Source organism: Microcebus murinus, chromosome 19 (assembly GCF_040939455.1).
Source record: "Microcebus murinus isolate Inina chromosome 19, M.murinus_Inina_mat1.0, whole genome shotgun sequence".
In the NCBI taxonomy this organism is placed as follows: Eukaryota; Metazoa; Chordata; class Mammalia; order Primates; family Cheirogaleidae; genus Microcebus; species Microcebus murinus.
The window spans coordinates 294,545-308,400 of NC_134122.1; the positions used below are offsets into that span (position 1 = coordinate 294,545).

General features: G+C 58.4%; 1 protein-coding gene across 2 annotated transcripts in view; it reads right to left on the reverse strand.

Annotated features, from left to right (window-relative positions):
• Positions 1 to 9,496, reverse strand: part of AXIN1 (axin 1) — a 49,231-nt gene extending 39,735 nt beyond the window's left edge. For both annotated transcript variants that reach the window (XM_075994902.1, XM_075994901.1), the window contains exons 1-2: positions 9,161 to 9,496; positions 4,563 to 5,523 (exon numbers count right to left, since the gene is read on the reverse strand). In XM_075994902.1, the coding sequence (XP_075851017.1) occupies positions 4,563 to 5,440 (878 nt within the window). In that variant the 5' untranslated portion in view covers positions 5,441 to 5,523; positions 9,161 to 9,496. The remainder of the gene's footprint in view (positions 1 to 4,562; positions 5,524 to 9,160) is intronic.
• Between the last annotated feature and the right edge of the window lie 4,360 nt (positions 9,497 to 13,856).

The following is a 13,856-nucleotide window of genomic DNA, read 5'->3' on the forward strand; positions in this document are numbered from 1 at the left end:
GGTCTGGGTGGGGAATCAACATGCTCTACCTCACGAAAGGACGAGTATTACAGCCTGAACGTCACCTGCTGGCCTCCCTTTGCAGCCAATTGCAAACCAGGTGTGAGTCCGGAGGACGGCGGTGAGGACGGAGCACAGAAGAGCTGAACCCCCGGGCGTGTGCTGTGCGCAGGTGCTGGGGGTCTGAGCACCGCCAGGCGCGGCCCAGGACCACCTCTCTGGGCAGGCCCTTACTTTGGCGTTCCCACTTCACAGACAAGCAGAGAGGTGCAGCCACCTCCCCACAGTCACACAACTGGCAGGAGGCCGACCGCACACGACCACCCGGAGGAAGAGTCGTGGAGCTGGAAGTCCACGAGATGGACCATGAGCCTAACATTCCCAGAGCAGATAAAAACAGTTTACGTGGAAAAAACATGGTTCTTCCACTCACTCAGTTCAGGAATAATTTTTTATGTTTTCCTTGAGCATCTACAAACAGAACCAGAAAACATTTCTTTTTGGATCTGAATCAAATAAGGAATGTGCACACCCTGAGGACAACTCTGAGAAAACTGTGCACTGCCACGGAGACCAGCCACGCGCCGGTCACCCCGCACTCCAGATACCGCTCTCCCGGCACCTGCACGCTGTGCCCCAGCCCGCCGGCCCAGCACTGCTGTGGAGAAGGGGGAGCCTGCAGCCATCCAGGTGAGCGAGCACCCAACTCTCGCCCTGAGAACCCACAGCTGCCTGCTGAGGCTTTGTCCAAAACACCTCTAGTCACCTTGCTTTGGGATCATCTGCTCAGTCAAAACATTCACCCAGCCACACATCTGGGAGGTGACGGGGTACAGCAGCACCCCTCTCTGCAGCTTCACACCCTGCACATAGAGCAACTGCAAGTGCCGCAGAGCTGAGCGGGAGGCAGGGCGGGCCCTGAGGAAGGGCTGCTTCCACCACACTGGCCAGGAAGACACGGCGCCAGGTCAAGCCAGCCTGTCCCACGCCCCGAGCCACCCTCCTCCCCGCAGCAGCCTTCACCCCTCTGCAGCCAGGCATCCTTCCTCAGAGCCACCCCCCAACGCAGAAACCCAAAACCAACCTTCCACATGAAACTCTGAACACATTGTGGGTGCTCCCTTTCTTTCTTTTCTTTCTTTTTTTTTTTTTACTATTTCTTCTCTTGACCTTTTAGACCATCACCAGGAATGCAGACAGTAAACCTCAAAGGGACCCAAGTGCTCCACGTGGTGGAGCTCCGCGACCCAGGGCCGCACCAGGCCTCCAGGTCGCTCCCACTGGGAGCAGGCCCGTGCTGCACCATGTGCTGTGCCGTGGCAGTGAGGACCAGCCCTGTCTGGGAGCACCTCTGGGGTGGGGGTGGGGGGCCCGGGAAGGCCCTGTCCTGGGGTCCTGCCTGGCAGCGAGAGCTGAACCCGCGGTGAGGGGCTGCCGGCGGCAGCAGCAGAGCTGGCGGGAGAAGGAGACCAGCCCGATGCCACCTGGTGGGCGAGCCGGCCTCCTGAGGGGTAAAGCCTGAGCTGCGGTAAGGGGTCACAGCCGCCGGCCCTACTGCCAGACCAATCAGGAAACAGCCAGAACCTGCTGCCAATTCACCCCAATTAAAATGGGGGATGTGAACCAACCGAAGTTACGTTCGAAGTTCCGCTGAGGACAGGCGGTGCAGATCTGAGGAGTCTGTGCGCACAGGCAGGGATGACAGACCTTGGCCCAGGGCCTCCAGGTGACGCCCAGTGAGCAGGGCGAGTGCCGAGAAAGGCCAGGAGGCTGCTCGCTCCTTAGAGGTCTCAGGTCAACTGTGTGGACCACCATGCGCACACAGGTAAGGACCAGCACCTGGGCCTCCCACGGCGCCCTCTGAGGGAGAGAGACCAGCTCCGCAGAACCAATGGCAGAACCACTACCAGAGCCGGCCGCCCGGCGCAGTCCTCCGTGCAGAATGGACCCCAGACGACCCCTTGTGGCCTCCGGAAATGCAGCCCAGCGGGAGAAACATAAGCTCCAGCCCATCCCCTGTGCACAGGGTACCTGCCTACTGCCTGCTCACCCCACTCTCCTCTTCCCTCTCCTGGCGACCCCAATCCTCCTCTGGAGGACCACACTCCCTGCGGTGGGGAGCAGCTGAGCTGTCTGGATAGGGTGCCTCAGTTTCCTTCTGAGTGGCCCTACTTGGCCTCAGCCCCCCCACACAGCCTGGGGCCCTTGCGTGATGACTCTGCTGGGACGGGCAGGACGCAGCGGCGCCCCGCATGCCCCTCCCCACTCAGATCTCACTGTGGGACGAGGGAACCCAGAGCCCGGGTCTGCTGCAGCTGCCACCTCCAACACAGCTGGTCACCAGGAAGGCACAGTCAGAAGAGCAGGAAGAAAGGGGGCTGGGGTCCCAAACAAGCCACATTTGACACTGGGAGCCACCGACACCCTTCACGGTCTAGGCCCAGGTGGCCGGGCCTGCGGGCACTTCCGGCCCGGTGCGTGCTGACCACACACCCTCACCTGGCCAGGAGAACGCGTCCACACGAGCATCGACCTATGCCGGGCTTCTCACGCACCAGCGCTAATAATCAGTGGCCTCGACACCGAGACCCTCGCAGCACAAAGCAGCACACAGGCAGAGAGGACCACTGCACAGGACTCCCGGGCTCCAGAGTCTCCACACGGACAAGCTGGAACCAAGACGTGCCACAGTCCTCCCGGCTAAGTGCCAGCAACAGGAGAAGCCAGCACATTCAACTGACTTCACGGCCAAGGCTGCTCATCACAGACAGCAACACAGAGTGAAAGGCTGAGCTGTGGCTCGTGCCAGTGACTGCAGAGCGGTGGGGCTCAAAGGGACTCTAAAACCACAAGTCAGAACTGAGCTCAGTTTTTTTTTCCCTACAGCTCAGCCCTCAAATTCAGTCCCACCTTAAAAATGTTTCTCACCAAATCTGAAAACTTTTAGGTGACATTTTAGAAACTGTCAGTTATACTGGCCTTACTTAACAGGGTAATTTTATGGCATGTTCTGTCCTAAAAAGCTTGCTAAATAAAAAGCATTTGGCTAGAAGCAATAAGCAAAAGGAAGAAAAAAATTACCTCAAACAGTTCACCTTGAATCATATCACTTAAACTAAAGGAGCTTAAACCTTAGAAATGTTTAATCCTGTGTTTATTAGCAAGTAGCCAATTTCTCTGTCACAGTAAACTTCAAGAACCGATCCAGGGTTTTAATGACTCCACGGGAGAGTCCCAGCACTTGGGGCTGTGTTCCCAGACTCGTGATTAAATCAGCAGGGGGCACACGGATTCCAGGCTTTCAGACTTAAAAGGGCCGGAGTCTCCCGTCACCAGCTTTGGGGAAATGAGCGGGAAACGCAAGCGATCTGCTCACAAGTGCAACAGACGCCAACCCGCAAGCCAAATAAACCTCCAGGAACCAAGTAGGGATTGCAGAGGAAAAAAGAATGGAGAAGCCGGTTTCCGAGCTGTGGCAGCTTCTCACAGCACCGGTCCGCTCCGTGCCACGCTGCACAGGTGCCTGTAGGCACACACCACGAGATCCCGGGACACCCCAGCCGCTGTGGACTGACTACACAGCAGCACTGACACATCGTGTTGGCAGGGAAAAAGGCCCAGTCCTGGAACTCTGACCAAAGCCACAGGAAGTGTTCAAAGGACTCTCAATTCCCCACACAAACTTCTTCGCCACTATTGCTCAGCCCCCAGGGAGGACCTTAGAAGATCATTACAGGCTGGGCACAGTGGCCTGTAATCCTGGCACTCTGGGAGGCCGAGGCCGGAGGATCTCTCGAGCACAGGAGTCCGAGACCAGCCTGAGCAAGACCGAGACCCGGTCTCCAATGAAAACAGAAAAAATTAGCTGGGCATGGTGGCGTATACCTGCAGTCCCAGCTACTCGGGAGGCTGAGGCAGGAGGATCGCTCGAGCCCAGGAGTTTGAGGTTGCTGTGAGCTAGGCTGATGCCACGGCACTCTAGCCCGGGCAACAGAGGAAGACGCTGTCTCGAAAATAAATAAATAAAAAATTTTTAATTAGAAAAAAGTCCTCTTCTCCCTTAATTAGGCCCAAAGAATTATGTCTACCAGGTAGATCTATCTTCCGCGTAAAAGAAGGGGTGAGACTAAATCTGAGGGCTGTCACAGCGGGAAGCCGGGTCTCACTGCTTTTCCCTGCGGTCCCTGTGTGGTTACTGGAGCTGTACTCCTCTGCTAAAGGGTAAAGCTTAAGCACTGTCACGACTGCTAAGAATTCCAATGGCCCCAGTGACTCACAAAGCCATGTATTTCAGTCTGTTCTCAATAAAAGTATTCTCAACATTACAAATACAAAAAGCACCCTGCCTGACAAAGACAAGGTGATTTAAAAAAAAAAAAGTACCTGGTGACAAACGTGAAGGCATCGTGAAAAAGACACAAAATCGTCATCGCACCGCAGCAGCAGCAGGGCGCTCCGCTGGGGCTGAGACAAGACCGCGCAGGCCAGCACCTTCCCTCGCACGCGTGTCCGCCAGGTCTCGGAGGGGAGCACAGAAAACGGACCCCTTGTGCCGGACTCACCTGAAGTCTCTGCCTTCGCTGTACCGTCTACTGGAGGAGGCCCTCGGGGCAGCCGTCTCCAGGAGCAGCTTCTGAGTGAGCCTGCTGGGGGGGGCAGGGTCTCTGCCTCCCTCCTCCTCTAGGTCCTGGTCACACTTCCATTCCTCATCCTCGTTTAGGGTGGGCAGGTATCCGGACACGCCCTTCCCCGTCCCTGACCCAGAGCTCTGGTCGCTACAGACCTTGGGGCTCTCTGAGCCTGTCCTCGTATACTCCAAATAAATATCGGACTTGAGGAAGGCAGGGTAGGTGTTCTCCTCCATGGTGGACTGGATTTCTGTCTGCGCCTGGTCGAACATGGCCGGGTCGATCTGCTGCTTCACGATGCAGTCCTTTATGAAGCTCTTGGTGGCTGGCTTGGTCTGGCGGGACACGATGCCACTGTTATCGAGGATGTACTTTCGGTAGATCGCTCTTGCCAGCTTCAGCCTCTTCTCCTCGTTCGAGTCGCAGGGCTCCAGCTTCCTGAAGCCACTGCAGGCGAACCAGAAGTCCAGCAGGTCGGCACAGCCCTCCTGCTTCAGGAAAGTCCTGAACAGGCTTATCCCATCCTGGTCGTCCAGCAGGGAGTGCAGGGACTCGGCCCACTTCAAGTACGGCGGCGTGGGTGAGGCGCTGCCCTCGGGCTCGTACCCCAGGTCCAGGTCCGAGCGCCTCGGCGTGGCTGTCGAAGTCTCGCCTTTAACGCCGGCACCTTTCCCAGAGCAGAAGCCATGGCTGATGGGCCTTGGGTCTGTGGACGCCAGTTCTCCCTCCTCACCAGGCACGGGGGGCCGGGGGGCATCTTCGGTGAAGCTTGCTCCAAGGTCCAAGGGGAAACCCTGCTCTTGGACATTCATTTTGGGACTCTGTGCGTCAATGAACAATGAGCGCTGCACCCTAATACATCAGTACTTACAGCTCCAAAGTGAATCAATCTGTCCTGTTGAAACCATTAAGAGGACAAGGATTAGGAAAGGTGGGTCCATGGACACACGAACCAGAGGTTTTCTCAAGACAAGACTCGCAGCGAAGCCCTCCCGCTCAGACTAGAAGCCAGAAACTCACTTTAAATGTTCAACAGAGACATATTTTGGCCACAAGGTTTGCTCTACGTGAAAACAATTTCTGGAAACTTTTACAACTACAGAATGCTTCTCACACTAAGAAGCGAACGCCCAGAACGCGGAGAATGCCACTCCCCTCCAGCGCCAACCACAGCCTGAGGACCTGCCGGCACAGCTAATGAGCTGAATGACCGCAAGGCAGGATGGCTGGAGGTGAAGGAAGGTGCTTCTCATCCCGACTACTGTGTGAACGTGAGATGCCCCAGCGACGCTCAGAGAAAGACAGGGAGCCACAACACAGCCCCTCGGGCAGGTGGGCATCCTGAGCCCCATGTCCCCAAGGCCAGTGCCATCTGCCTGCTGCAACTCCTCACGTTCAGTACGCCTCACAACACGTGCGAACATGGCAAGGCACGCCTCCAGAGGCACGCTCTCATCATGCACAGTCAATTGTGGGTCACCTCTGACACCACGGACTGAGTCAAAGGACACCATCCACACACAGAGGTGTCCTTTCGTCACCAGTGTAGACAATCTTAAAGACGCTTCTGTCAGAAAGCGGCACTGTTAGAGCCTCTCTTACAGGAAACCTCCTCTGACAGCAAATGGGTACTTGAAGGAACTGAAAAAAATGACATACAAATACACGTTTTAGCTAAGTAAGCACACAGTCCATACGATTTAACTCTATAAGCTGAAAATCAAACCACCCACCCTCTCAGAGGTCATGGAACTAAAGGTTTTGCTGCTGCTACTGCCTGCGTGGAGTATGCGGAAGAAACTCGATCAGGATTCAGACAGAACCCTCCACCACGGTGTCCGGTCCCTCCTGCCACAACCCACAGGGGCCTACAGAACCCACAAGCTCTGGCTGTGCCTCTCAACCCAGCCAAGGGGGGAGAGTGCCACACAGCTGGCCATGATGTCCGTGGCACAGGCTGCAGGTGGGCCGGAGGGAGGGCTTCCATGGGGCACGTCAGGCTCAAATGCCGGGAGCACCGAACAAGCCAGAGGGTGCAAAATAAAACCAACATAGAGTGGCTCTCCCTGGCCACCACCACACACTGCTAAGCCCTGGCCTGCACACACTGTGTCCCCCACACCTACGTCCCCACCTGCCAACAGCTGCCGACAGCTAAAAGCAAAAAGCATCCACACAGATGGAGGATGGGTCGCAATTATGTGCCCCAAATGACATTTCTGCTGCTAATGACTTTTTATGGAAACTACTGGGCAGGCTGCAATCCTGGCCTCAGCAGGAACGGTCTGTTTCTTAAGGTCAGGGCCCAGTGGGCCACGGCACCCTGCTACTTACAGAGCGCTTCAACCGCAGTCACTTTCTCATGAGCCGCATCGGCATGGAGAGAGCTCCACACCTGCTCACGGACATCTGATGTCCTCTGTCCAGGACACCACCTCAGGAAAGGGGGGCCTGCACCCCGGACCACCTGAGCCACACCCTGACAGATTCCCTGTAGCTCACTAGGTTGAAGAACAAACCGAGTCCCTGGAAACCGAAAAGTAACTAGCCTGAGAATGTGTTCAAACAGGAGCTAATCACAAGTCACCATCCCTTTCTCTAACATGCCTATGTCTTCTCTACATGAAGCGTTTGTAGCAGCAGGACCCACAGCACACTAGGTCTCGCAACTAACAGGCACCAATAAATACCTAACGCATTGACATAAACAAGAAAGACGCCAGTCACAAATGTCAAACGCTGGCTCTTTACAGATGCTGAGCTCCCGTGCTATAGAAACAGAAGCAAATTTAAGATCTAGCCCTTGATGACAAGACTGCATTTCTAAACTAACACATTAATTCACGTGAACCAAGTCTACCCGAATCATTGTAAACTATTTTTCAGAGCCCAGAAGAAAAATTTCTTATTGTTCCCATCTGTTTGGGGCTGTCAACTGACAGAAGAGTTTTTGGTGAACCTGGAAGCACACGAACCCCTCTACAAATTACTGACCCTGTCGAAACACTCCAGTTGCTGAAATCTCCAGACTCCACAGGGAAGCACACTAAGCGTTCAGCGTACACACAGGTACACGCCACGCACAAAGCAGTTATATTAACTCAGGTTAGAGTCAAATGCCCACAAGCACCAAATCTGGCCCACAGCCTGTAACCACCATCAATAAAGTGATTCCATAAAAGGAATCCACAAGTCTGATACCTTATTTAAAATTCCCTTTAGTCACTGCCTAGGGCATACACCCTGGGCACGATGACAGCACACTACATATGATTCTATATACATACACACACGTTGATTTGACTCAAACGTAGCTGTTGATCTTTTGATTTATGTGGCGTGTGGAAGTAACAGAGCATGACTCAGACGTTTTCCCAACTGTCCACAGATTAAAACTCTCAAAGGGTTAGGGCTACTATTTTACATGTAACCCATTCCACCATCACCTAAATTCTCAATGACCAGTATAACCCACAAAAGTCCACTTGTCTTTTCTGAAACTAGAAATCCAAGACAAGCCAACACCTGCTGAAAATCAAACACAACACTATTTCATATGCTGTCTCATCTTCGCTCTCTGAATGGAAGTGCTTAAAACTGAAACCCAGCTACTGCTACCTCAGGTAGTCAGGCTTGGACTGTATGTATGTGTTCTCCAAAGCAGGGCCTATAGATCCAAGTAAGCCTGAGATTCTTCCAGAAGAAGCAGAGAAGGTAAGTGTGAGAAAAAGGAGAAGCCAAAATGCACATTAAGAACCCTTTATAAGTTATCTTAGAGATGGCTTAGAAAAACCCCTGGAAGATAGATCTACTTTCTTCAACGTTGAGCTAACAGTTTCACTGCCCTGGCTGTGCAGCTTGGGTTCCACGGGGTGGGCAGTGGCAGGGTGGGGGTAGAACCTAAGACTCACAGCAGAGACCCGTGTTTTGGCAGCAAAGCATCAACCTCAAGGAATACAGACACCAGGCAACTGGGTTCTCTGACAGCCAAGCCACAGCTAAACCCAGCACCTCTGCCTCAGAGAGGGAGGGAGCGCCCGCCCGGGTTCCAGACTTACTCCTACTTTTTCCCAGGAGGTGGGGGCACCAACGCTTCACAGTCCTGCCTCTCCCCAGGACCCCGGCACACACTGTCTGCCCCAGCAGCTGCTCTGCACCCCACCCACATCCCTAGGCATGCCCCCAGGCCCATGGACTACAGAACTGCACCCCACACTGCAAACGAACACGGCCAACAGCAAATCCCACCGGCTCCAGGGGCACCCCAGCCCTCCTCCGAATCCCCGGTCTTCCCGGCTCCCTCCACTCCCACCCTCTTCCCGGTTCGCACGCCCCAGCCTCCGCGGCCCTCGCCTCCTGTGGCCTGCCAGCATCCCTCCCGCGCGGGCCTGCTCTCCCGCACGCCTCCGCCCCGGCCCCGCGCCCGCCGCCCCTCTTCCGGGTCCCGCGCCGCGGCCGCCGGCCTAGCGCGGCCTACACCGGGCGGCCGCAGCAGGCCCGCCGCCCCGCGCCCGCCGGCCCGCACCACTCACCCGCGCGCGGCGGCGCGGCCCCGGGCCCGGCTCCCGGCGCGGCCCATGCGCTCAGCGGCGGCGCGGCGGGCGGGACCGGGCGGGGGCGCGGCCCGGGGCGGCCCCCATCGCGGCGGCGAAGGCGCGGCGGCCCGAGGCGGGCGCGGGGCAGGCCGTGGGGGCGCCGCCGACGCTCGGCCGCCCGCTCTCACCGGCCCGCTGCGCGGGGACGCGGCTCCGGCCCGACCCGGCCAGCTCCTGCGGCGGCGGCGGCGGCCGAGATCGCCTCCCGAGCCGGGGCCCGAGCCCAGAGCGCCGCAGCCAGGCCGAGCGCCCCCGCCGGCGGCGCCCGGAAGTGCGGGGGCGTGGCAGGGCGCGGGGGCGTGGCGCCGGGCGGGGGCGGGGCCGGGAACGCGGGGCGGGGCCTGCGGCGAGCGAGAGGGCGCGGCCGGGGCGGGGCACGGCATGGGGGGCGGGGCCACTGCGAGGCTGCCCTGGGCGCATGGTCGGGCGCGCTGGGGTCTGCGGGACGCACGCCTGGCCACAGCCCCTGTCCGCCGCCCGCACAACGGAAGGCGGCCCAGTGTCCACAGCTCGGGCCCCGCAGGCCGGTGTCCGCAGCCAGCTCGCGCCTAGCCGGCTTTCGTCCTTCCCGGGCTCCCCGCCCGGCGAGCCCAGGGCACCTAGGGAAGCTGGTGTACCCGGAGCTGGGCAGTCTGAGCCCTTGATGACGTGCAGCCGCTCGGTTTCCTGTACCCCCCAGCTGGCCAGGACCCTGAGAACGTGGGCTGGGGCTCCACCCTCCCTTAGTCCACAGGCAGTTGGGACTCAGGGCCAGGGCAAGGCTGTCACTTGGAAGGGCTGTGGGCTGGGGCTGGGCTGGCCACAGCTGCAACCCTCTTCCTTGACTTCTCCCAGGCACCGGCCAGGATCCAGACAGAGGCTCTCCTCTCACGGCTGCCCACTGGTTCCGCTGGCCCAGACCAGCCTGAGCCAACGGCTGCTGCATGTCCCAGCCTCTGCCCTGTTTGCACAGCAGCCCTTGCCGAGGCTCCCATCTGAGCCAGCAGCTCTGGCTGCCCAACTCCAGTTGCCCCCCCACCTCAGGCTGCAGGGCAGAAGGCCCACAGCCCCAGGCACCCGAGGGCAAAGGGATTCAGCCCCTGGTGACAGCAGCCCCTGCAGCCGCTCTGGCCAGCCCCACCCTGTCAGAACCTGCAACCTGCTCCAGTCCAGGGGCCCACCTAGACCTCAGCCCACCATCAGCTCCTACCCAAGGAGAAGGATGTAACACCAGGAATTGCTGCCTCTGAGGAGTCTCGCCAGCCACCTCCCAGAACGACCCGGGAGACTGTCCTTCCCTGAGCACTGTCAGGCCTGGCAACTCATAGGATTCCTCAGGCAGCCCTCTGGGAACAGCTCTACCCCCATGTAACATCTGAGGCTGCAGCTCAGGCCACAGAAGGACCTGCTCCCCTCCTGCCAGCCTAGGGCTGGCGGTGACACCTCCTCCTTCCTGCGCTTCAGCCAACAACCCTCCCCTGGCCTGACTTCTACTTTAAGCCTCCAGGGCTCCTTGATGCCTGCAGCCCTTCAGGGCCCTTCCCGACACCATCTCCCCCACACCACCCTCCCAGGTGCATCTGGTCACCTGCCTACCTCCCTGTGTCCCCCAATTCCCCAAGCCCCCCGCCAGTGCACCATCACACGGCCTCCCAGACACTGCTCATCCTTGGCGCCCACCCCCATCCGTCACTGTGTGAAGGGAGCCCAGTCTAAGCCCCTGCCAGCCGGCCCCTCTAGCATTCAGCACAGTGCCCGACGCCCAGGGAAAGGAGCAGCATGGGAAAGGCTACTGGGGCACCCCCGCCTCCCAACGGCCAGGCTACCTCCTCGGCCAGCGCCATGCCCGGGGCAGGCAGCAGGGGCTGGGGCTGCAGACACAGCCGCACTGCAAAGCCAGTGTTAAACCACCAGGTCCTGGCAGCAGGCACCCTGCTCACCCACGTCCAGCCTGATCAGCCCCAGGCCCCACAGTGCTGGACACTGCAGCCTCCCTGCAGGCCCTGCCCCAGCTGACTTAGCCTCAGAGGAGACACAGTACATGACCACCGGGTCAGCAGTAAGTAGCCTCCATGGCACAGCAGGGTTTCTGTAGGACGCAGGAGTCCCGGGTGGCTGGACAGACAGCAGGACCTCCAGACACTGGCCCCTGGGCTGCCCCCCACTCCCAGACATGGGCCCCCAGCGCTTGCCTTGGTTCTGCAGAGCTGCTGCTGCGGCCAGGCCAGGCTCTCAGGGTTGTGTCCGTGTCCATCCTCCTCCTGGCCCTCGGTGGTGGGTGTCCCCAAGCCCTGGGACCAGAACAGGGCCCTTGGGCCTCTGGGTCCTCGGGGCCCCTGGCCTGCAGGGACAGGAAGTGGGTCAGAAAGCCTGAAGGACATGCAGCAGCCCTGCTTAAGGTGGGTGGCAGTGGGCATGGCGGGGAGATTGGGCAGGGTGAGGCCAGGGGAGAGACCAGGGGAGGGACGAGACGCTGAGGAAGGCTCTGAGGACGAGCAAGGAGGGAGTGTGGGGCCTGCAGGGGGCCACGTGGCCACCCAGAGCCGAGACAGACGCAGAGCCAGCTTTGCCTTCCCTACAGAGGGCTTTTGGGGTGCAGACAGCCTTTCCTGGGAGCCGCAGTTTGCCACTGAAGGCTTTGATTTGATTGGCTGTTAGTGACGTTCGTTCAGCCTTTCTTTCTAGGAACCGAACAAAAAATTTAACAGCAGAAATGAAATTATTTTCTTCAGTGTAGCCATAAAAGGAATTCCTTGAAATAAAGTGAGTTTCGAAGGGTTAAACATGCTCATTCACTTGACTGAGGAAGACCACTTAAAAAAAATGATGCGAAGGAAATCATCTGAGCTGCTTCGAAGTCCCAAGCCCAGGAGTGTCTGGCACCACGCGACGCGTGACATAGAATTCTGGCAGCAGAGGGTCGGCTGGGAGATGGGGCACCGAGTGGCAGATGACAGCCAGTGTCATGCACAGTGCAGGGAGGACCAGGAGGGTCAGGTCCACCCCAGGACCCTGGAGGAAGAGGAGAGAGCCATCCGTCTGTCCATCCGTCCCCAGGGAGGCACAGCCGCCGCAGCAGCCCAGTCCCCGCCTCCAGATCCCGCCCCGAGTCTCCTATTTCCATTTGTTCTGTGCTCTGGGGAGGAGGCCAGGTGTTGTTTGTCGCCCCATCCTAAGCCCAACAGAGGACAAGGAGACATAGCTCAGGAGAAAAGCCACAAGGCCACACGTACCGGGTGCCAGTTTTTGTGAAAGTAGAAAATGTCTATAAAGGCACGAAGACTTAAAACCCTCTGAGTGGCCAGGCGTGGTGGCTCACGCCTGTAATCCTAGCACTCTGGGAGGCCAAGGCGGGAGGATCCCTCAAGGTCAGGAGTTCAAGACCAGCCTGAGCAAGAGCGAGACCCCATCTCTACTAAAAATAGAAAGAGATTAATTGACCAACTAGAAATATATAGAAAAAATTAGCCGGGCATGGTGGTGCATGCCTGTAGTCCCAGCTACTCGGGAGGCTGAGGCAGGAGAATCGCTTGAGCCCAGGAGTTTGAGGTTGCTGTGAGCTAGGCTGACGACACGGCACTCTAGCCGTCACTCTGGGTCGGGCCTCCTGGCCTCCGCCTCTGGCAGCCACCACGGCATCAATGTGCCCCTGACAGGTCCATCTTCCTCTTGTCTTCACAGATGTCAGGCAGGGGTGTCATCCAGGCTGACATATCACATCACTCTTGCTGTTGGAGTTCTCTCCATACTCTGCATCTGAAGCTGCCTTGGGCTGATACCCCCGGAACGACGCTGGTTCTAATGCCAAGCTGGGGGTTGTGGGCACAGTAACAGGGGTTTACATCACATGACCTGGCTCCATTGTCAGCTGACCACTTAGTGCATGACAGCTGATGTGACTGCCACTGCAGCCATGGAGGTCACGTGCTCTTAGGACATGCCATCAGCTACGTCTGCCTTCCACACCCCAGGTAAGAAGGCTCACCATAGAGGGTGGGGGGCAAACTGCTCAGCTGCCACTGGGCATGGGCTCTCAGAGACAGCTGCTATGGTCACTGTGCTTGTCCCTTCTGGCTTGGGGTCAAGGGTTACCTCCTGGCCCCAGGCCCAGCCAGCCAGTACCATGCTTGTCCCCCATGCATGGACCCAACCCAGCTCCTCACATCCCTGTGGGCTCCCAGGAGCCAAGGGTCAGACCCAAGGCCAGGAGAAAAACAGTGGCAGCAAGAACAATGGGGGGTGCTTGGCCAGGGTGGGCCCCCATGGACAGCACCCTCTGTCCTAGGGTTCCATCCACACCTCCAACTAGGCTGTGACCCCTGATCTCCTTTCAAGAGGATTCTGACCCGTGAAATGTATCTCAGGGCCCAGAGCCGGGACTGGCTGGATGCCAGGAGGCGGCTGCAAGGTCTAGGACAGGCCCTGTCCACCACCCCAGCCACAAGGGCTGGGAGCGCAGCCCACACACAGCCCAGCACCCTTGGGAGCCCACACATCAGGGAACGGCAGGGCCGGCCCAACATCCGCCTTCAGCCCACGGCCCTGGGCAAGGCGGGCACTGGCTCCCCTTTGACCAATGTCCTCTGCATCAAAGTGAGGTCCTGACCTGGCCTCATGGCCTCGGAGGTGCAAGATGGAGCCTACAGCTGGCTGT